This window comes from Osmia bicornis, chromosome 15, assembly GCF_907164935.1.
Source record: "Osmia bicornis bicornis chromosome 15, iOsmBic2.1, whole genome shotgun sequence".
Classification (NCBI taxonomy): Eukaryota; Metazoa; Arthropoda; class Insecta; order Hymenoptera; family Megachilidae; genus Osmia; species Osmia bicornis.
In genome coordinates this window covers 6528245-6549797 of record NC_060230.1, presented here as the reverse complement: position 1 = coordinate 6549797, position 21553 = coordinate 6528245, and the positions used below count along the sequence as shown (strand labels likewise).

The window sequence follows — 21553 nt, the reverse complement described above, 5'->3', positions numbered from 1 at the left end:
GGACTTTTCGCAGTTATGGACTCTCGTGAACTGCGGTATATATTCAACATCATCTTAAAACTACAATGTACGCATTTAAAGTATTTCATTCTATAAAATAATGAGCATTGTTGTTTATAAGGTACAGTTCTGTGACACATTTTGGTATCTAAAAATACCTTACTATCATTGTATACATAATGCTCTAAAATATACGATATAAAATCATGTATTTAACCCGTGATATATACTGTTCCCAAGCTAAACCGTAGCGCATTTTACAACGTTCATTGTCCCTTACTGCTCTGTGTACTAACAATGCTGTACACATAATTGCATAATAATAAGGCAAAACATCACATGCCAAACTTGTACACGATATCGACCACCACATGATTATGTCACCCAAATAATTTGGGTGTCTCACGTGACCCCACAAACCTGACACTATAAGTTTCGTACCGCGTATCGTCGGTATGGTTTCCAGATCTATGAAATAATATAAACATTTAGAAATTGCAAAAATTTCATAAACTTATTACAATACTTACGTGCGAGTGATGGAGATAAAGGATTCCGTCTGAATTCGTTCTTTTGTAAGTTACTAATCCTATACAGTAAATATCCAATTATAAAAGGCAGTACAGGAAGAACATTGAAGTAACTCAACTGTGTTCTAAAGTTGAAAAAAAAAAATGTATTATTTCATTTTGTACTTACCACCGTTTTCAATAAAACTGTAATACTTACTTATGGTACAACATATACTTTGTTGTAAGTGTCGGTAAAAATGGAAATAGAAAATATCCAACACATAACATGTAACCAGTTCCTTCATACATTATCTCAAAAGTTGTTAAAATTGCAGACTCAAAGAACAAGGTATCCATTGCATAAATTATTTGTAGTAAACAAGTTAATAACACACTAACATTAAGGTGTTCTAAGCTGTAACTTTCGGCTTCTTCGACTGTTTTAATTACAATAGATAAGTTAACAAGAATCTGTAAATACAGTAAAAAATTTATAGGTTTTGTTACATTAAAGAACATTTCCTATAAAATTCCTACCACAGCTATTAGAGATGAACGGAAGAGACATAGTTTAAAGTCTATAGGACCGATTCTGGGATTAATTTCTCTTCCTTGCCAAAAGTTATATATCGCACTATTTGTCGATCCGTGTATATTAAGATTAGCTATGGGAGCTCTGTCACTTTTTAAAAATAATGACACTGATAAAATTGTTCCAATGATCCAACCGCTAATTGACAACTGTACACAATTTTCTATAATGAAATCAGTGACTTTTATGTCTTGGTATATACACATGATAAGTACAAATAACGATAAAACAGTACATAAAAATCCTGGAAAAAAAGATAAAATAATTGCAAACGTTTCGTGCTTCAAACGGAATAGTTCACTAGTAATAAAATTACCGTTTGAACGATATTGTAATCTTCCCATTCTACTCTGTGGGCCATAAATTTTACGTCCAATTGGAATAATTGAACTAATAGCCACGAAAAGCAAATATCCCAAATATGCAACAAAAGCTTCTAAATTTATATAGGTATTTAAATCTGTAGTTATATTAGGGTATCCAAATGAACACCGCTTTTCTGTGCACATTAACTGTGGTAAAATTGTACTCAGAGGTAATACAAATATTAGAATGAGACTACCAAGCCACCCTCCCCATTCTTGTGGTTCGCTAACGATACTTATTTCCTTTTTCCGTTTTTCCATTACCTGTGTACTCAAATCAACATCTTCTTCGTAGTTTAAAGTCTTTAACAAATCCTAAAACGAAATGTTAATAAATACCCATTGAAAATTTAATTGATTTACGGTAGATAATTTATGCATACGAAAGAAACTTTACTTGATCTCTTTGTACCGAGTGACCTCTTTCTTTCCCCTCAATAAAATTAAAATCGAACAACTGACTTTTCCTTTCTAAAGGAAGTGAGACAGCTCTATTAATATTTCTTGTTAACATAACCATTTTATGGTCTGATTCAGGTTTTAGTGTACCCGAGAAGAGCCTCGTTGATCTACGCGTAACTGTACTCATTTCTTTTAATCGAGACTGAAGAGATGCTAGTTCCAAAAAATCGTCATCTTTTGTACTTCTTTTACTGACAGTATTATCAGTTTTAACTGCATCTGTATATTTATAAATGATTATACTATTGATACCATTTAATAATAGGAATGCTATATACTTTGTTTCTTCATTTACCATCAGATAATTGTATTCGTGGTAATGAGACTTTTGCAAATTTTGTACTTTTGGATGAAGCCTGTTTACTTGAAGATGAGGATCTTCCAGGTGAACGTCTACTTGGAGATTTTTTACTAGATCTAGTTGGACTTTTTTTACCTACAGACCTTGATTTTGCTGTACTTCTAGACGGTCTACTGATCTAAAATTTAGAAGAGAAGGTCTATAGAAGTTCCGAAATATGGAACTAATGAGAGATAAAGATTAATTATTCCAAAACATACCTTAACATCATTTGAATGAATAGTACGTTCGTTGCCTGTTTCAAATTTTATCCTGTAAAAATCACCCCTCACACTTAATATCTTCCCCTTAAGAAATTCATCTGTACTTGGATGTCTAGCAAGTACTTCTGTTCCTTCCTCAAACTTCATTTTTATATCTGGAAAGCAGTAATTACTTTTAAAAAATGGTTACATAATAACTAAACATACGTATATAGGTACAATTATTATTATGTAAATTGATTACATTGCATTTATATAAAATACTGAAAAAAAAGTTTTTTACATGAAAAAAATTAATAGCGCGAAATAACACAAATATTGTTCCATGTTTCTATAAGTGAATATTATCGTATATGCAACGAAAGCTGAATTAAGTTCTAACGTATTGAAACACAAATAATACATTTCCATAACTTACATGCAGTTCCACTCAGGCAATAGTAATATCTTGTAATGAGATTCTGGCTGGTTTAAAAATAAGAGAGCTTCTAATCGTAAGGTTATAATTAACGCTTTTTTTTGCATCATAACACGAAGACGCGCACAAAATACGGTGTTCCGAGATGCATAAAATGCAAGCCACGCTGAATGCAGCACAGGACGCGTGTATTATGATGCGTTTACAAGAAAACACATTTATACGAATGTTAAATTTTGCATAAATATTATGCATAATTCGTAAAAATAAAAGAACTTAAACAGCAACGTAGAAATTTTGAATATTTAAAAAAAAATCTGTTGCAGCTATTAAAAAAACCAATCGTTATCATCAATCCGGATGTTTGGATACGCTTGTGGGATGGAGATCTATATTTTTGTAATTTTTAGGTAATTTGAAATAAACGTATTTAAATAAATGTATAATTGAAGGTTTTCATAATATATGCAACGTTATATGACTCTTTAGTTGCAATAAATGTTAGTCGAAAGCAATTTCAAAATAAGCAATTACATGCTAAAAGGTATCATTAATACAATCGTTACATTTCTATAATTTTTTGAATTGTGACACGCTGGCGTATGTAGCTTGCTTATTTTTTATAATATAGAATTTTATCTGTCTATACAGGCGACGATAATTCGCACGATATGCAAGTGAAACCTTTCAAAATATTTTCAGTCTCATTAACTCGTTAAATACATATAAAAGGAATCATTCAAACCGGTATCAAAATTACATCGAATAACCATGGACACCGATGTAGACATAGACGAAACAAATCTAAAGGACGAAGAACAAGTTCTGGTACATAAATAAATTTAATTTTCCCCTCGGTATTCGAACAATCGCTCATCGTTTGTATTGTGTTCTACGGATTTGCGCAAAATAAAAAGGCAGCCGGAAATGACGCCAAAGGAAATCCACTTCCTTGTAATTCAAACGTATCGAAATCTTTTAGATTGTCGTGGAGAACACCTTGAGCACCGTCGAGAAAAGTATGTGCAAATTTATAAAGGACGTTCCAGAGGCATTGGCCGCCTCTGGATTGGAAGTTAACCTAGAAAAACTAAACATAGACGATGGTAAAAAGATACTGCAGCTTCTTCATCCGTTTCCCAAATCGTTTACCGATCTTAAGGCGAATAAAGAAGGTTCGAGGACCAGCTATTTATCTTGTATCAAAAGTATGTCGCGTTTCATTTTAATTAACGTGTATTATAGAGGAGAAAGAAAAACTGTCAGCTCTGGAACGAGAGTGCGAGCAATTGCGTGACCAATTGCAGCAACAAATCGATGGGAATAAAAGGGCACAAGAGGAAATAAAGTACCTGAGAGAACAAGTGACTTTAACGTTAACGTCTCTTCGCTTCCGTAAACGTTTATCGACGTTCGATGATCATTTTATTTTATTTATTTATCTTTTCTTTTTGTAGATATTAAATCAAAGTACATACTGCGCAAGCTTAGGGGCGGTTTTGAGCAACTTATCATGGCGCGCCTCCAGGTCCCCAGAGATTGTCGATGTTTGGCTTTCCGGGGTAAAAATACACGTTTTTCTCCCTCGAGCTTCTTCCACGAACAAACAATCTCGCGCTAATTGGTCTGTTTACAGTTCCAGCATAAGATCGACGAATTATTATCGATAACGGACGGAAGTTTCGTTGCGTTCATGAACACTTATCGGGACGCGTTCCCTCCAACTTGCAACGTCGAATACGAGTTTATTAGCGGTTTGCTAGGCATCGTGACGAATATCTCAGCCACTCCTGAGGGTAGGGAATTCTTGATCACCAACAGAAATGGTCGTGATTTCGTACAGAAGATGATTAAACTCATGCCCGCTTTGCCGGTTTCCCAGGGTTCCCTTTCTTTACAAAAGTGATTATATTATTATTAGGTCAATGCGTACGAAACGTTGCATTCCTATCACTTTCATTATTTTACTTTTATTAGGTAAATTATTATTTATTTTTGTTTCTAACTGTAACCTATAATCTCACAGGCTGATGTTAATGATATTCTATAACGTGAGCATGAACAAGACCGGTTTGCAGCATCTATTCGAGTCGCAGATATGGGAACCGTTGAACTATTATCTGAGAAACAATTCGTTGCCGAGCAAACTGCAGCTGCTATGTCTGCGGATACTACTATTGATTACATACGATTTGACTAACCCAAAATATATTCAAAAGTTGACCACGACACTGCCGCTCGATCGAATAGAGGATATCGCAGCTTCGAACGACAACGGAATGAGCACCATCGCGAAACAAGTGATAAAACATTTGCGAGACTCGCAGAAATTCCTAAGTTCCAATTAAAACACGCTACGTATTATTTAACGTTGATCGCCTGTAGTATTAACGTGCATATTAATTGAAAGTTGCTAAAGAGAAAAAAAAATTCCGTTGATGTAACGCGAATTACACGCATTGAAGCGAACGAGAAACAGATAAATACTCGTATTCGTGGAATCGAGCGACGCGTTACATCGTTTCACGAATCGAACGGCTATCAAACATCAGCGTATCCTTGAAAACGTGTTCGTGACTAGTCTCGGGAACTGTCGAATATCGATCTGCTTTAATGCAGCTACAAAATAAAAGCAATCGTGCGGAATGGCGTACGGAACAGTACGAAAATCGATTATGCATACGGTTAGGCGGTAAAACGTACATCGAGCGGATGAATATCTTTCTGACCGATTAAACTGATTATAAAGAAGTATCTTCTAATTGAATAAACATAATTCGTAGTTCGTTCGAGCGACAAGTCGATTGAAAATATAAATTGAATTTTTTTCTTTACACTTCGCGTTACATCGACAGCATTAGAATACGTTTACAATACCAATTGTATGTACGGCTAATTAGTATGCACGATGCATTGATAGAAGGATGCGCTAGGAGGAACGTATGACAATGTGTCAGTCGAAATTTCATTGAGCATCGATGGCCTTCAGCTTTGAAGGTTGCGTCAACGAACACCGCAGTATCGCGTTTCGAACTTGCAACCCTAGCGTAAAATGTTCACGAGTGTGTACATTTTACACAATTGCAATGGTATCTATAGTCACGATAAACCTGCGATTGCAGCTAACTCTAAATTACCTGCTAGTTTCGAACAACAAGGTTAAACTATTAAGAACCAAACGATTCTTTATTCTTTACAAAGTCGCACGGTAAATCGATACGTAGTAGATCGATGAATATGCGGCAAATGATCTATCCCTAGATGCTAAATAAATTATGCCCAGGGTTCATTTTCCAGAAATGCATTTAACTCTTTCAACCTTTCTCGTTAGATACGATGAAACGTAAAGGTGAAGGGTCAGATCTGATTAATCCGACGATAGCAATCCGCGTGCATATCTATTGTTTGAAAAAAAAAAAAGGAAACGGCTTTTTATGGGAATAACAACTCACAGAAATCTGTACGTTTCATTATCCCGCATAAAGAGACGGAGAGAATTGGAAAGGATTGAGAGAAAGAAGGATAAGAAAAAAATGTGCTAGGTATAGATGTATGTAATACCGACCAGCTATCTCGTCGATAATCGAGCTGCGCAAGCTCGTAGGGAAACGCCACGCGGGGGCGTGCGCGACAAGAGATCGCGCTTGCTCCCTTGTCGCGTTCGGTGTTGAGCGGCCGTGGCAACAAGGGTGAGGGTGGGGGGCACGCGTCGCGACGTCCGGCGTCGCGTAAACGGGAGATCACGGCAGGCAGGCAGGCAGGACCTAGGGAAGGCGACGGCCGGGCGGTCGTTTTATTGATCCCGGGGCGCCGCGGCGCTACCCACCCGCGGCGGGATCGTCTGCGAGAAAATTCTCTCCAACAGGATTTTCACGTTTTCTGTCGGCCGGTTGAACCGTGAATTACGCGAACGCCACGGTGACAAGAGTCTATTTTTTCCTCGTCAATTATTAAGGAAGAAATTGTACCGGGAAAGGAAGGAAGGTACTTGGAAACGTGGGTGGACTCGACCGTTGTGGGGTGCAAGCAACTTCTTCGTCGTCGCCGCCGTCATCGTCGTCGAGGGTTCGAACGATCTGGGAATTGGTTTTAGTGGTGGCGGTCGTGTCGCGGCTGCACCGAATATATCGCAATAAGGAATACACCGGTAAGAAGAACGAACCGGTGACGTAGGATCAACGTCTAACCGCAACGATCCGCGTATCCTTGCGGTCGGAAGATCGTTCGGGATCTTCGTTTCGTGTCGAAGGACCGATGGACTGAAAGAACGTGGTAGCGCCCGGAAGAAGCTGTCGTCGAGCAGCTCCAACTTCCAGGATTTCATGCAACGCCGATGGAGGGCTTATAGATTGAGAGGGGGCGCACCGGACCACCCTAACGAGGTGTCACCCGGCTGGTGATCGCGTCGATCTCGTGTCGTCCTTCGTCCACGGGGACGCGGACACCGGGATCGTTAGCTGTGGGTGTTTTCGATCAGTTTAAGACAGTGACAACCGAGCATCGAGTAGGCGCCGCGGCGCCGAAATGGGCCCCGCCAGTAGCCGCGAACAAATAGGGGAGCAGATCGGTGACGACGATGGCCTGCAAATTAAGACAAAACCTATGGTCAACAACATCGTAAGTTATTCTTACATCTTTTGTCCTTTTCCTATATTACTTCTCCCTTGCTTTGTTTCTAGTTTTCATTGTATGTACCTTATACGTAAAGACACAGGAGGGATTCATCATGATACATAAAGATTGATGAAATTCAGGCGGGTGTGTGCACACGTGAAACGAGAGAACCGAACGCTACAATTTGCCACTCTATTTTCGTCATAAAACAGACACGTATTCGTGCATCTGCGCTAGAACTCCTTCAATGACGAAATACTCTGAATGTTTAATTTAGAAAACGTCTGCTCGATTCCGAATTCCACGAAAGCTTGCGCGAACGGTACGGAAATTTTCGAAACCATCCGCGGTAGGATTCGCAAGTCGGCGTCGTGTAACGTGGTCGTTCATGGAGCACAGTGTATGTACAACTATTCGGCGATACGTTTATTAGTTGCCGGGTGATTTTCATCCAATTTCTTAGTAGATATCTTGTGCATACTTGTACAGTGTCACGCGGCTAGAACTTTGTACCTATCGATAGGATCGCTTTGCACGTTTTGTATGTCCCCGCGACTTCGCATCCATGAGTAATCTGTAGCGGAAGGAATACGGCCAGTCATCGCCTAACAAAGAAAAACAGTAAAGGAGAGGGAAATTTATAGAACAAAGAGAGAGAGAGACATCGAGCAAAACGCGACGATAGGACACGAAGAAGACTCGGCAAGGGAAATGGAGTGAGATGGAGATTTCATAGAGTGGGGAATCGGATGGACTCCACGTCCGCGATGCGATAAGTCAGCCGGTGGTTGAGCAGCGCGCATTTTCATATCGCTCGTTTCTTGTACCAGAGCTGGACGCTGTCCACTCAGGTGGCGCGAGTCCCGCCATCTCTCTTTTTCTCCCTTTCATTCGCTTTCTCACTCACCGCGAGGGTGTTCATCTTCATTCAGATATAGGACGTTCCGGTCAAACGTTGCCACCGTGCAATGTCGCCAAAGAATAAGGTATGTAACTACAAAAAATGTCTTACCATCGTTTATTGGGAAAATCTTGCAACGCTTGTGTCCATCTTCCATTTGTCCTTTGATCCATCGTACACGTTATTCCGTATATCTACAACGAATCAAGTTCTTCGTTACCAACGGCGGTCATAACTTAACTCCTCTGTCGTCTGCATAAATCCAATCGAATTTCATCGAAAACGATACATCGCCACGTGATTCGGTGTGATCTATCGCCACTTAGTGCCAGTTAGTCTCGTGCCTCTCTTTAGTTGGCGATAATCCATTTGAATCGATAACAAAATGCCGATGACCGATCGGTGGGCGTGTTTTTTTCTCTATCGTCAGCCAGTGGAATTTTAACCGGCAATTCTCACAGTGCGGTGCACCTTTGGCAAACTTCACGCAACCGTCCCGAGTTCCGATCGCAGTTACGCGAGATACAAAGGTAAAATGGCAAAATACACGAACGAAAACGAGTTAATCACGAAACGCATGAGTGAAAGTGGTCTGAGTGCAGTCTGGTCGACGGGAGTGATGATAATGCATTGCTCGCAAACAGAGCCGCCCCTAGCGTTATGCAAACCGAGCACTTGCGTATCGTTTATTAGTAGTCACTTCATACTTTTATTAGAACAGATTTTAAGGTTATCCGTTTACGATTAGATGTTTGCAATAATGTCGGCCTTTGCACACGAGCCTCGCAAATTCCAGGGACATCTTTCTTTGCGAATATACCACTGACAGCGTTGTAGATGGCACATTCAGTGTATAAAATTTCACTGAAAAATAATCGTCTATCATTTGGGTGGAGTTACGAATATTCGTACCTCGTTTCACGACGAATGCCATATCATGTGCCAGTTTACAATCGTTTGGTGTCGAGCCACGGATTATGATGTACTTTATTACGTGCGAACGTCTTATCTTTTTGAGTGTTTGTTGAATTTGTTATCGTTCTGTATCGATGTCGAGTACGTATTCCTCTTGTCCCCGGGCTATTCGATCGGCTAATGTTTAAATCGTAGGTACTAATGTGTGTCCATGGTTTCAATTTGACCGCCTTTTCGAAGGACTCCTCGTTTCGAAGCGCGGGGTGCAAGTAGATTAACCTTGCCATTTCGTAAACGAATTTTGAACATATAACCTCCACCGCGAGGTGTAATTAACAAGATTGTAAAAACGAATCTCCGTGATAACGGTAGAACAAATACACGATTAATCATGGTGATTACAAGCAACAGTAAATTTTCATAATTCTCCCGGATATCGATTAGCTTCGATTAGGAGGCTCGTGTTCGTATCCCTATTCGATATCAGCGATATATCGATAATTCTTTTTCGAGTGCATCGGCAGCTCTTCTGCCATCTTTAATCTATCCAATAAAATTTTTCCAAAGTTTATCGCGATGTATGAAGTATTTACGTGCGAAAAGGGGAGAAGAGATATCATCGTTGTGGCAATTCAAATAGGGTTATGATAATTCGTAGCGCATACTCAGACAATATATGATTCATCGATATTACAGGAACGTTGCTCTTCCTTTCTGTCATTGTATGCACTACTTGTTTATCGCGAGCTTCTAATATCTTGCGTCCTAAGCAAACTGGGACAAACGAAGAAGAGGCTAACGTCGCCGTCGTAAACAATGCCCCGTTGCGATTCAGGAAAATATCGCCGCGATCCGGCTCGTTTATATTTTCTGAGTCATTTGAACGTGGCATCGCTAGCTGACGTTTCCAAGAAAACGAGAACCAGATGTTCCCGTGATTATTGCAAATTGCTGATCATGTTTATGTATCTCCGCGCGTCAGAAAATTCTCAAGGAAAACACTGCAAAATGATGAATAATAAAAAATTCACTAATTTTTATCAAATATCATGTATCAACGCTCTGCCGCATTTTTCGGATATTTTACTACTGTGCGGGATTTGGTTTGCCCGTAGTTATCTACAGGCTTTGGTTACCGAGTACCGTCGGATCAAGACGAAAAAACAATGTTTCGTCAATTATCATGAATTGAATTTGCGATGTGCGTTACTCGTTGACATCTAGCTATTAACTTTTCCACGGAGATGAGAAGCAGATGGTGTTTTTCATGTGGCTCGTATGCGTTGAACGTTAATTGCCGCTGGTTATTATCTAATTAATTCATAAGCGTCGTTGAATACAACAGACGAGTATCGTGGAACACAGTGTTGCAGAGTGGTTCTCGTGTGATCGACGTTACGTACAGTGGTACCATTCTCCTTCCGTACTTACCACTATCCCTTTTATCGTTATGATTCTTCCTTCGACTGTTTCCATCACTGTTACACGACTCGAGATCATCTTCAGAATGTTTGCTTAGTACCCCCCTCCTTGGTTACGATCCTCGTCGCCACTGTTCGTCGCGGTAATTCGATCGTTGGTGATTTTCGTTGAGAGACGGCCATCGTCGTAGATCGGCTATCGATTAACCGCGATTCCATGTATCGTTGGTAATCTCGATAATACGATATTTTCGATATAAGCTCGTTTCTCGCATGCGAGATCAATTTCATGGTGGTGTAAGCATCGACTTAGATTATTAGTGGTCGCGTCACGCTAAGGTATGGCTACTTTTCGATACACGTTCTTCATTCATCGGGAATTATTCGATTGTTCGATCTCGAACGTGACATATCGATGCCACCTAACACCGTTACAGTGGGAACTGTCACTTTCATCGTAAAGCACAAGCGTTGCCAGCAAATATTTGCTGACCGAGGTAACGTTTCGAAACGGCTAACTCTAAAAATTGCATAAACTTTCGTGGTTCGAGGTGGTCTCGACTATACTCTGGGTGTCTTTAGAAAAAATAAAAAAAAAAAAAATAAAAATCTGACACGTATATGTACAGCAGACTAAATGGCTAACGCAGAACAACGTATCGATATATTGAACGTAAGTTCAAGCTCTTGCTTCGTTAAATAAATAACTTGCCGATCTGTGCACTGCTACCGACGGTCAACATGAATCATCCACGCTGAACAGAGCCGAGTGACATTGAGCTGCATCGTGTCGGTCACTCGAATGTAATTTCTTCTGTAAAAGTAACCCTTTCGATATGCGTGAGAACGACGGAACGATTTTTGGCCTTGCGGGTAGCGCAATGTCACGGAGCTACTTATTTTTGTGCTCTTGATGCTTGACGATGCCTGATACAGCTTTTCAACTAAAATGAAACGCGCCGGATAGCTATTCCTCGCTTGTTCACGATTTAATTTTAACTTACATCATTGTCGTTACACCCAATCGATTTGAACGTTCGAAATTCTTTAAAATTTAAATGGGCTCGACTAAGCCACTCGCGCGATCGCATATTTTTTTAACGATACTATCTAGAAACGTAATGTTCAATTTATAGCCGGTCTTGAAAATTTCATGTTTCAACTTTTTTTCTCGGTATGTTTTAACACTTTTTTTACGATGTTTATACGAAAAACGAGGGCAAAAAGCGCGAAAAAAAGCGGTCGAACTGTTTACATCATTGTTCGAGCTTCTTTAATACTTATAGCTTTCGTTTATGTAACACACATTGGTAAGGTCACAAATCATTTTAAAACGAATCACTTGGTATCGAGATCTTTTACATGTTGCATGAAATTGCCGAAATGGTTGCTGAATTTCCCAAACAAATATGTCTGTCTTTCTTTCATTCTCTCTTGTTCGGCTGTCTTTGTTCGAACATACATTTTTCTCTCCTATGAAAATGAATTTAAAAAAAGAAGAAGGATAAAATGGTGTTCGTTTAAAAATTCAAGGCGTCTTTCGGAACCATGAACGATGCAAATTCGCGTATCGTCTGGACGTCTCGCGCCACGTAATTGTGACAGGGTGGGGACGCGTGTGTGACGCTTCGCATTTATAGGTTAACTTTTCGCGCACAGGCGATCAGTGCCGCTTCAACGAGGGCTCTGGGCTCTCTCGTTGTCGCAGGGGATTCTTTTGTTCGGCAAGTACTTAAATTCTCATCAACAGCCGTGTAAAATTCAGTCGTTCGTGCACTTGAAATCCATCCAGAAAGCGAACTCGATCGAAACGTTAACAGTGCATTTCGTTCACGATCGCCAAATAAAGTGGTCGTACGTATTATTGACACATCGTCTTGTGCGTGCTGTTCCATTCCTTTGAATTATCGTACGCAATTGCACAAAAATCATTTTCAAACACGATGACAGAAGAAAGAACGTTTCACGCGTGAAGGCATAAAGTTATTTCGTTCGAGGAGGTTCGAAGAAGAGAAGACTATACTACTACGGGTGTTCGTATTATAAATAGAATCTTCGTAGCGCGTAGTGATACACACAAGATATTCAGTAGAACAGGCAATCGTTTATGCCGGCAAAACTTGTCATGACGTCTGTTGTCGCATTATTTCACGAGGTGTGCAGTGTTCGCGTGCATCCTCCACGATGTCTCGTGGTTGAATCTCGTCGATGACCTGAACTCTGGGAAGCGTCGTTGCGTGTACGTGCATCGTAGTCCCCGTGTTTGTAATACAAAGGAAGAAGAAGAGAACGTTTGCTCGATCCCTTCGGTAGAGCTCTGTACTTCTCACTGGTTTTTTCGCATTTGGTGTCGTTGATCGTTGATTCGCATAAGGCGGTTGAGCGCGTGATGGCAGAGCGGTATAGAAGGCTGCTGACACGAGGCGCGCGAGTGTGTGCGAGACATGGCAGCGGATTTTGATGAGTGCGACACGACTCCTGTTTAATTGCAACAGGGGGGAGTTTTAAAAAACTCGCAGAAGTTGCGTAGCGTAGCGAACCTTGTGGGATACAGTCACGGAAAGAAAGAACATACAGCGCGCAGCTGCGCGCAACTTCAACGAAAATAGAACTCTGCACACAGTGTGTGTGGAGGCCAACGACGGAACGAGCGAAGTGTGACATTAAGGCGATTGTAGAATGTCGCGCGTGTCGCTCAACAAGTCGCAGTACAGCCAATACGGCTCGCGTCGCGTGCGGAAAATCAGCACGGTACGTTACGAAAATTCGTGTAAGATTTGGTAACCCGCGTGCATTGGATGCATCACCCTCGATCCTTTCATTCTTCGCAGAGATCGATCTATAAGTACTTGGTTTCACGCATTTTACGAAGCGCTGTAGTCCGTTTCGTTTGTCGCTCGGGGACGACACGTGACTCAGTCTTGTCAGTTAATGTAATTTACACTTTCGAACAGAAGTTTACGACGAACCTGAGAAACGAGTACGGTCCCACACTATGCGTGCCATACGTATACATCCTCCGTACACCCGTGGTATCACTGCATGCCAGTGTGCACGATTTTCATCCGTCGCGAATGTGACACCGACCGCCACGAAAACAAGGTCGAAAACAATACCTCTGATTGAGCTTCCTTCGCCTTGGCGTTAGGTGGCGCACGTCTTGCCGATTCTAATGACAAGTGGATCAGCTGATCGGGCTGACCTTCCATTCGGCTAAGTCACTATCGCGCCCACCGATGATGCATTCGTATGGGTTATCGTTACATTTAAATTCGTTAATGTGTCGACAGTCCTCGAGGTCATTGTACGGAATCCCTTTGTTTGTTCGAAATGTCTGCTAAACAAGTCCCTCACAAACCTTTCCTTTCAGTAATCTTACAGAACATCTCCGAAGCAGAAGACCAATAAAATTTTACTATTCGTTTTTGTTTTTTAATCGGAAAGGAGCGAGAGGAGCGACTCTGATCATTTTAATCAGAGTCCTTTTATCGCGTGATCAATGTCGTTTCCAATTTATTAGATTCAGTGGAAATACCACTTACCTTGGATAAAACATAGCCTTAGGGACTAGTTAAGTCACAGTAGCCATATAGCACATATGCGCTTGCGTTAGCGTTATAAGATCATCTTATAATACGGCCTGGTCGTTCGTTCTCACATTACGTTTAGGAAAGCATCTTTCTTAATAACGTTTTCATATATCCAGTTAGTTTTTATAGCATTCATTTATGAAATTTTTCATTTGCTTCTATAAACAGTTCATAATAATATGCTAATGCATAGAGACTTGCTTGAGCATGCAAGATTCTTTGAAATCTCTAAGGATTCTCATCTGGTAATCTGTTAATCAATCTTCAATGTTGTGTAGCGAGCAATGATATGTCTATGTATTTATGCATTGGCATGAAAGGAAGCTTTTTCTTGGAGCATTCAAGGTGAACTGCCACTAGTTTACTCAAGGCAAACACAAATATCAATGTTACAATGGAACAACATCTTAAAAAGCTTTCATTCAAACTTTGTAGTAATGATGAATCCCTCGTTCATTGTTCATTTCTTCTATAATATTGTCACTTCAACTGACAAAATAATTCAATTTGTCCACTTCTCTATGCACTAAGATCATCATGTTCAAGTAATTTATGGAAATGTGTACATCTTTTTATAGACGGAAAGCGAGTATTCTGTAGAAGAACATGCAAGATTAACAACTACAGATGGACCAGGTGATGAAACATCTCCAGAGGATGAAGGGGGGTCACTATGCGAATACCATGACATACCTCCTCCACCTGATGGTGGATATGGATGGGTTGTGGTATTTGCATCATTCATGTGTAACATGATAGTAGATGGTATTGCCTATACATTTGGTGTTTTTCTGGGAGAATTTGTTAAATATTTTGGAGAAGGAAAAGGAAAAGCTGCATGGGTTGGTTCATTATTATCTGGCATGTACCTCAGTGCTGGTAAATGTCCTCTTTATAGATGCTGTTATTTATCTTGAAGTGTAAATAACACCTTAGTTTTAACAGATTTTCATTTCTTACAGGACCTGTTGTCAGTGCTTTAACAAATAAATACGGATGTAGAGCAGTATGTATGGCTGGAAGTTTTTTAGGTGCAGCAGCATTTGTACTTTCAACATTTTCAACCAGTATAAATATGCTTATGCTGACTTATGGTGTTATGGGAGGTGTGCAGAATAAATCTGAACACTGTTTATTTTATTACATTCTGAGCACTAGTTTCTAATCATACTGTATCTTTTAGGAATTGGATTTGGTCTAATATATTTGCCAGCAGTAGTATGCGTAGGTTATTATTTTGAAACCAAAAGATCTTTAGCTACAGGCATTGCTGTATGTGGTTCAGGATTTGGTACATTTGCATTTGCACCTCTTGCAACAATGTTACTAGAAACATATAACTGGAAAGGAGCAAACTTGATCCTTGCTGGCCTTATCTTGCATTGTGCTGTAAGTGCCTTATAAAGTACTTGTAATATCAACGGCACGATATTTATCTAAATCTTCTTAAACATTTTGGACAGATGATTATATACATTATAATAACAATAATCCGATTTCAGGTGTTTGGTGCAATGATGAGACCACTAGAATACCCAAAAGCTTCTTCTGTTAAACCACTGTTACAAAGAATGGCAGAAGAAAAAAGATTTCAAATGGAACGTGGGAGTATCGGTGGTTCTTATTTTATGGTACAATTGCCAGATGGATCAATGGAGAAAAGAATGAAGATGCCTATTAATATTGATCCTGGTGTCCACTCCAGTTTCAATTTAGACCAACTAGTGCCTGGTAAGAATGTTTCTATTTAATTTAAAGAAAAACGCGTATCTAAATAAGCTCCTTTAAAATTATATTTTATTCGATCATAATATTCAAGGAACTCCTTTAACACCAGTTCCAACGGTACCAACCCTCCCCACTATATCGGAAGTGAAAGTACAAGAACACTCTTCTAGTGGAGCAACCAGTAACAGTGGCAGTATGGATTTAAAGAGCATTTCCACTAAATCCAAGAGTAAAAGGAATATTGACGATACCAAAGAAACAAAAGATGCATCAGAAAAGGCTGAAAGTGAATTTAAACCAATTATTCCTAGAAACGCTTCACAGCCCGCTTTCACAACTCACGTACAAGGTTTACCGAAGAATGGTTCTGTGCCATTTTTTGATAGAATTCGTAAAACTAGCACCGGTGAGAGATATAAGCCAAGTCTCAGCGCAATTAAGAATTCTAGAACGACACTGAATTCAAACGGCGATATCCGAAAAAGCTTACATTTGAGACTTTCTACAAGCAGTGTCATGGGCTCCCGAAATAACAATGCGGAAGTGGATGTATGTTATCATCATCATTCTTCTTTTTTAAATGTATGATTATATTATATAATACCGGATTGATAATGTATCTTACAGGATGGCGAAAGTATTACTTTTACGACTAGCAAATCAAGTATCCCAAAGGAGAAACCACAAATAATTCGGCCATTATCTAGAAAGGATATTTTTTATAGTGGCAGTGTACTTAATTTACCAGAATATCAAAGTCAAAAATCTTTGGCGAATTATCGCCAGAGTGTTATTTCCCTACCAAAATCCGTTCGCGGAGATGCTAAAGACATTGATGTTGAAAAGGCACCTCAACGTAAGTGATTTCTTTTAGGGAGGAAGTTTCATTTTTTTGGTAGAAAAAACCGACTTTTTTGGAAATTATTTTTACCAAAAAATCCAATGGTATTTTGTTCTGTATACATGTAGTTATCGTTTAAACTCGAAGTAAGAAAAAAAAAATTGTTTTTGAGAAAATGGCAGCTTGTCAAACTTGGATAATGAATTTTACTCATAAAATTGGTAACTTTTCTTGCGATAAAAAGAAATATTTTTGACGTATCACTTTGTCTCTAGTTCAGACGATAAAGAGATGTTTTCTGAACATACAGTTAAAATTTCAAGTCAATCGATTGAATAGTTTATTAGAAATCATGACCGCCAGTTGTAAAAACCTTGTTTCGAGAAAAACGCGTTTAAAGTTTAAAGTTGAATTTATGAAGATGTGTCAAGTACTGACAGCTAATCTGTTATACCAGGGCCATAGAGTATTCCTTCTTCTTGCTCGTAAAACTCTACTTTTTCGTGTTGTTGCATTCGCCGTTGTGTACGAGCTTCTTTTGTGGTTTCGTCGCTCCAGTCGCCTTTCATCACGGGCATTGCAAAAAATTTTCGTCTACTCACCAATTTCAATTCCGATGGTTATCATTACTTTTAAAATAGCAAAAAAGCCTTCATTAAAAATGCTGGCTTCTATATAAGCTGAAATTTCTACTGTTTTTAAGCCACAGTGTAGATGTTTGGGGGCTAATCACCAGACAGTAGAATTAAAACTTTCGTTATTATTTTGTGTTTCACCATAATGTCTGGTCAATTCGTAGTGTCGTGGAAAATAAAAAAAAGAAAAGAATATAAACTTTATGGTACAGAGTCCTGTGTGTTCGTTACGAAACAAACAGTTGCTGCGCGCCTCAAAATATACCTGCGGCGCCAAGTCGGTTTACGGTTTATAACTTTCACAATTTAATTAGTTTTGAATTGAAACTTTGTAGAAGTATTTTCAAGACTTGAAACTACAAGATTACGTGAAAAAAAAATCGATTTTTTTCACCAAAAAAATAAAACTCCCCCCTTAAGGTAGACAGTGGTAGAACTTACGAATTTCTATTCAAATATCATAAATATTCCAGAACCATTATGTCCTTGTTTGGTGCTACCTGACTCGTTCAAGGAAGCCTTGGCAACGATGATGGACGTATCTCTACTGAAAGATCCAGTGTTTTTGTTAATTGGTATTAGTAATGTGTTTGGAATGGCTGGATTGTATGTCCCCTTTTTTTACTTGGTAGATGCTGCAGTTTTAGATGTAAGTTCAACCGCATCATAAATCTTTCACAAGGTATAGTTTCTTATACACTTAATTTTTTAATATTTATCGTTTCTTTCAGGGAATTGAGAGCAATTCTGCATCGTTTTTATTATCTATAATTGGTATTACCAACACCGTGGGTCGTGTGGCTTGTGGATATATCGCAGACTTTCCGCAAGTGAACTCATTGTTGTTGAATAATATCTGTTTAATTATATCGACACTTGCTGTTGCTGCAACTCCATTTTGTCATTCTTATCCTGCTTACATCGTTATGAGTATATTTTTCGGCATAGCTATATGTGAGTGTCCTGATTTTATTGACCGTCGTGTGTTCCATTCTAATTCAGCAGTTATAAAGAGTTATAAATTTAATTTTTCAGCTGGATACATTTCGTTGACATCAATTATTTTAGTAGATTTATTGGGACTGGACAAATTGACAAATGCATTTGGCCTTTTAATTTTATTCAGAGGCGCTGCCGCTATTATTGGTTCGCCTTTGGCAGGTGCTGTTTTCGATGCAACAAAAACCTATAGCATCCCATTCTTTATGGCAGGATTTTTCTTCTTAATGAGCACTATAACCAGTTTCATGGCTCCAGCAATGAAACGGTGCACGACGCCGCAGGTACACACATTTAATAATTCTCAAGTGTACGATAAAAATGTTGTAATTTGTAGCGTTTTAAAAGTAACGAATAAAATTTGTTACAGACTCAGCCTGTGATATTAGATACGTTGACTCCAATTGACGAAGATATTGAAGAAGAGAACGAGGAAGATATTCCTGAAATTGTAGAAACTGCGCCATCTCCACAGGAACCGCCTGAAAAAGAAATTAAACAAATAGAGTCTGTTCTATAAGGCTGGTTCGCTTAAAGAAAAATAAAATAGCCTTCACCTCCGAGCCACACTGTGATAGGGCTGCTGCTTTGAGAAGGTCTGAAAAAAAAGGTACTTTTTCGTTATAAATTTTAATGGATAAAGCACAAATTACTATGCATCACCTGATGGTATTTTTGACGTACTTAGAATTTTTGCAATTGTATCTAATTTTTTTTATGAAACTAATATATGTATATATATACATATACATACATACACTGTGAAAAATGCCATCAGGTGTGCAAAATTTCATTTGCCTATGTCAATAGTAGATCATAGATAGAAGAATTTATTAACTTAATCAGTATAGATTGATCAGTATAAAAAAACGTTGAAAAAAAGAAAAAAAAAATGCTTTTTGCACTTACATATCGAGTACTCTTGAAAAAGGAAAAAGAAATATTAATCTTTATCATAGGTGATATAAATATACTTATGATTTAGAATAAGGATGGTCAATCTAACATTCTACAACTGGCTCTCTTTTTACCTATGTTTTCTCATTACTACCACGTTCTAAGTGTATTTTTAGTCAATTGTGTTTTTGGAGGTACGATTTATGTATCGGGAAACAACGAAAACGCTTCGCTATAATTATGTTCATTTCTTCTAAACTGTTTGTGTTGATATCAAGTTCAATTTGAGATTGTACGCGTGGCCAACGTCTTTCACGATCGACCATCCTTAATCGAGAACACCCCACCTATAACTCGTTACTTAAATCTATTTTTGGTCGCAACCCAAAGATACAATTCCAATTGATTACATTCAGAGAGATATTTTTCTTGCATATACGATAAATGTACATACATTATATAGGTAAAAAGAATGTGGAGTAGGTTACATATACATATAAATAGATGATTCGTTGTCGCGAAAAAAAGAATTGTAAATAATATATAGGCAATTGTAAAATAGTGTATAACAAAGAAATTTCGAAATTAGACAGATAAAATGATTTCTGTTTTATGGAACCCTCGTTTACCGGAAGTTGGTTCCTGTATTAATATATTGATTATATGAACAATTAATACGCTCGTAGGTAGAGACTATATAATTAATATATTAACGATTCAGCTAGAGAACGTTACGTTTCACTGAATGTATAAAAAAGAAAAGGAACGTCTCGTCCGATGTATCTAGTTTGTGTAAATTAATCCTAATTAATTAACTAGAATTGACTGTCGGCAAGATGCGATACGATTCGAGGCACATTAATTAACACAAACTAATTCTTGACTAAATATATACGTGTTTATTGCAACACGAGTCCCCAGCGAAATAAAAGAGTTTTATCGTGTCACCATGTACCGTGTAAGTAATAAAATGAATACCGAATAATCGCGAATAGAAAGCGAGAGAGAAAACGTTCATTCAATTATATATTATAATACTTTTTATTTACGAACGCATACGCGCCTATGATTCGTATAACTATATAAATCAGTATTCGATTAATACAGATTTATATATTTATATTCATTTATATATAAATATATACACATAACGAGGAAAACAGGAGAATAATTGTAAAAAAAAATCTTGTTGAACGGCATACAACAAATGTTATAAATTGTATGTACATTGTATATACGGTGATTTAATTGGAAACGTTTATCGACACGCGATCGTACATGATCTACTCTGAAGATAAAAAAGTGAAGAAAGGAGGAACCGTGATGCTGTCGATAAAGAAAACAAAAACGAAAAAAAAAGAAGAAATACCAACAGTGCTATTATCAATCACTGCTGCTGCTATCACTATTACCACTATTATTATTACTACTACGCTACGCATTATTAATTAGTACAACTATTACGAACACTTATTTTTAATTCTCATGATTGTCATACAAGAGGATGTTTTTTTTCTGTTTCGTGGTTTAAATCGAACATAATTGTATACATGCCTACCCAAGCTGAATGTGTGTAAGTACGTGTGCACGCGTGTCGCCGCCAGCAAATCTTGCAATTACATTTACCATTAATAGACTATATAACATATAAATATTATCGACGCGCGTGCCATGTGGCATTCCGCGCATGCGCATGGTTTACTTCGTATGTATGCATGTGGGGTTTGGCGGGAAGTACTAGGACAGGGGGATACAGACAGGATTCTAGTTAAAAGGATACGCGAAATATGTACGCATAATACAAGACATACACGCGTACGAGGCGTGTAACACACACGTGCACACGACTTAATCTTGTGCATACGTTTAAACTTTAAAAAAAAAAAATAAAAAAGTGAAGTATATGTATGCTATGGTACAAAGAAGGACAAATTGTATTAGGTAACGTTTATTGAAACTGAAGAGGAATTATGAATTTTTATTACTGAAACACTGCGTTGACTTGTTTATTTATTAGTATTATGTATCTTCCCTAAATACTCCCGCTTTCTTTCGATCGTTCATTTCGGCTTACACACTGTTTAACCAACATCGTATGT

At 38.4% G+C, this 21553-nt stretch overlaps 3 protein-coding genes across 12 annotated transcripts; 2 read left to right on the top strand and 1 right to left on the bottom strand.

Annotated features, from left to right (window-relative positions):
- Positions 1-4: 4 nt before the first annotated feature.
- Positions 5-14900, bottom strand: LOC114877281 (delta(14)-sterol reductase TM7SF2). Of its 5 annotated transcripts, none has more exons than XM_029189649.2 (10): positions 13734-14900; positions 8540-8622; positions 2493-2650; positions 2227-2410; positions 1867-2150; positions 1421-1784; positions 1050-1348; positions 730-983; positions 531-655; positions 5-468 (listed from the first exon to the last, which is right to left on the bottom strand). In XM_029189649.2, exons 2-10 carry the CDS (start codon positions 8583-8585, stop codon positions 185-187), a joined length of 1998 nt encoding a protein of 665 aa, XP_029045482.1. In that variant the 5' UTR covers positions 8586-8622; positions 13734-14900; the 3' UTR covers positions 5-184. The 5 variants fall into 5 exon arrangements, with proteins under 5 accessions (XP_029045482.1, XP_029045481.1, XP_029045485.1 ...); XM_029189648.2 differs by lacking the exon at positions 13734-14900 and adding an exon at positions 10775-10858; XM_029189652.2 differs by lacking the exons at positions 8540-8622; positions 13734-14900 and adding an exon at positions 10775-10851.
- On the top strand, positions 3246-5703 carry LOC114877284 (heat shock factor 2-binding protein-like). 2 transcript variants are annotated; one of them, XM_029189661.2, is made up of 7 exons: positions 3246-3323; positions 3565-3741; positions 3896-4088; positions 4159-4277; positions 4371-4475; positions 4550-4815; positions 4940-5703. In XM_029189661.2, the coding sequence occupies exons 2-7, from the start codon at positions 3685-3687 to the stop codon at positions 5259-5261; spliced, it is 1062 nt and encodes a 353-aa protein (XP_029045494.1). In that variant the 5' UTR covers positions 3246-3323; positions 3565-3684; the 3' UTR covers positions 5262-5703. The 2 variants fall into 2 exon arrangements, with proteins under 2 accessions (XP_029045494.1, XP_029045492.1); XM_029189659.2 differs by having other exon boundaries at positions 3287-3741.
- Positions 6660-21444, top strand: LOC114877279 (monocarboxylate transporter 3). Of its 5 annotated transcripts, none has more exons than XM_029189637.2 (11): positions 6660-7530; positions 14933-15233; positions 15317-15460; positions 15538-15743; positions 15857-16085; positions 16192-16631; positions 16710-16938; positions 18032-18207; positions 18290-18512; positions 18594-18841; positions 18928-21444. In XM_029189637.2, exons 1-11 carry the CDS (start codon positions 7438-7440, stop codon positions 19075-19077), a joined length of 2439 nt encoding a protein of 812 aa, XP_029045470.1. In that variant the 5' UTR covers positions 6660-7437; the 3' UTR covers positions 19078-21444. The 5 variants fall into 5 exon arrangements, with proteins under 5 accessions (XP_029045470.1, XP_029045469.1, XP_029045473.1 ...); XM_029189636.2 differs by having other exon boundaries at positions 6663-7530; positions 16174-16631; XM_029189640.2 differs by lacking the exon at positions 6660-7530 and adding an exon at positions 7902-8513 and having other exon boundaries at positions 16174-16631.
- Positions 21445-21553: the final 109 nt, after the last annotated feature.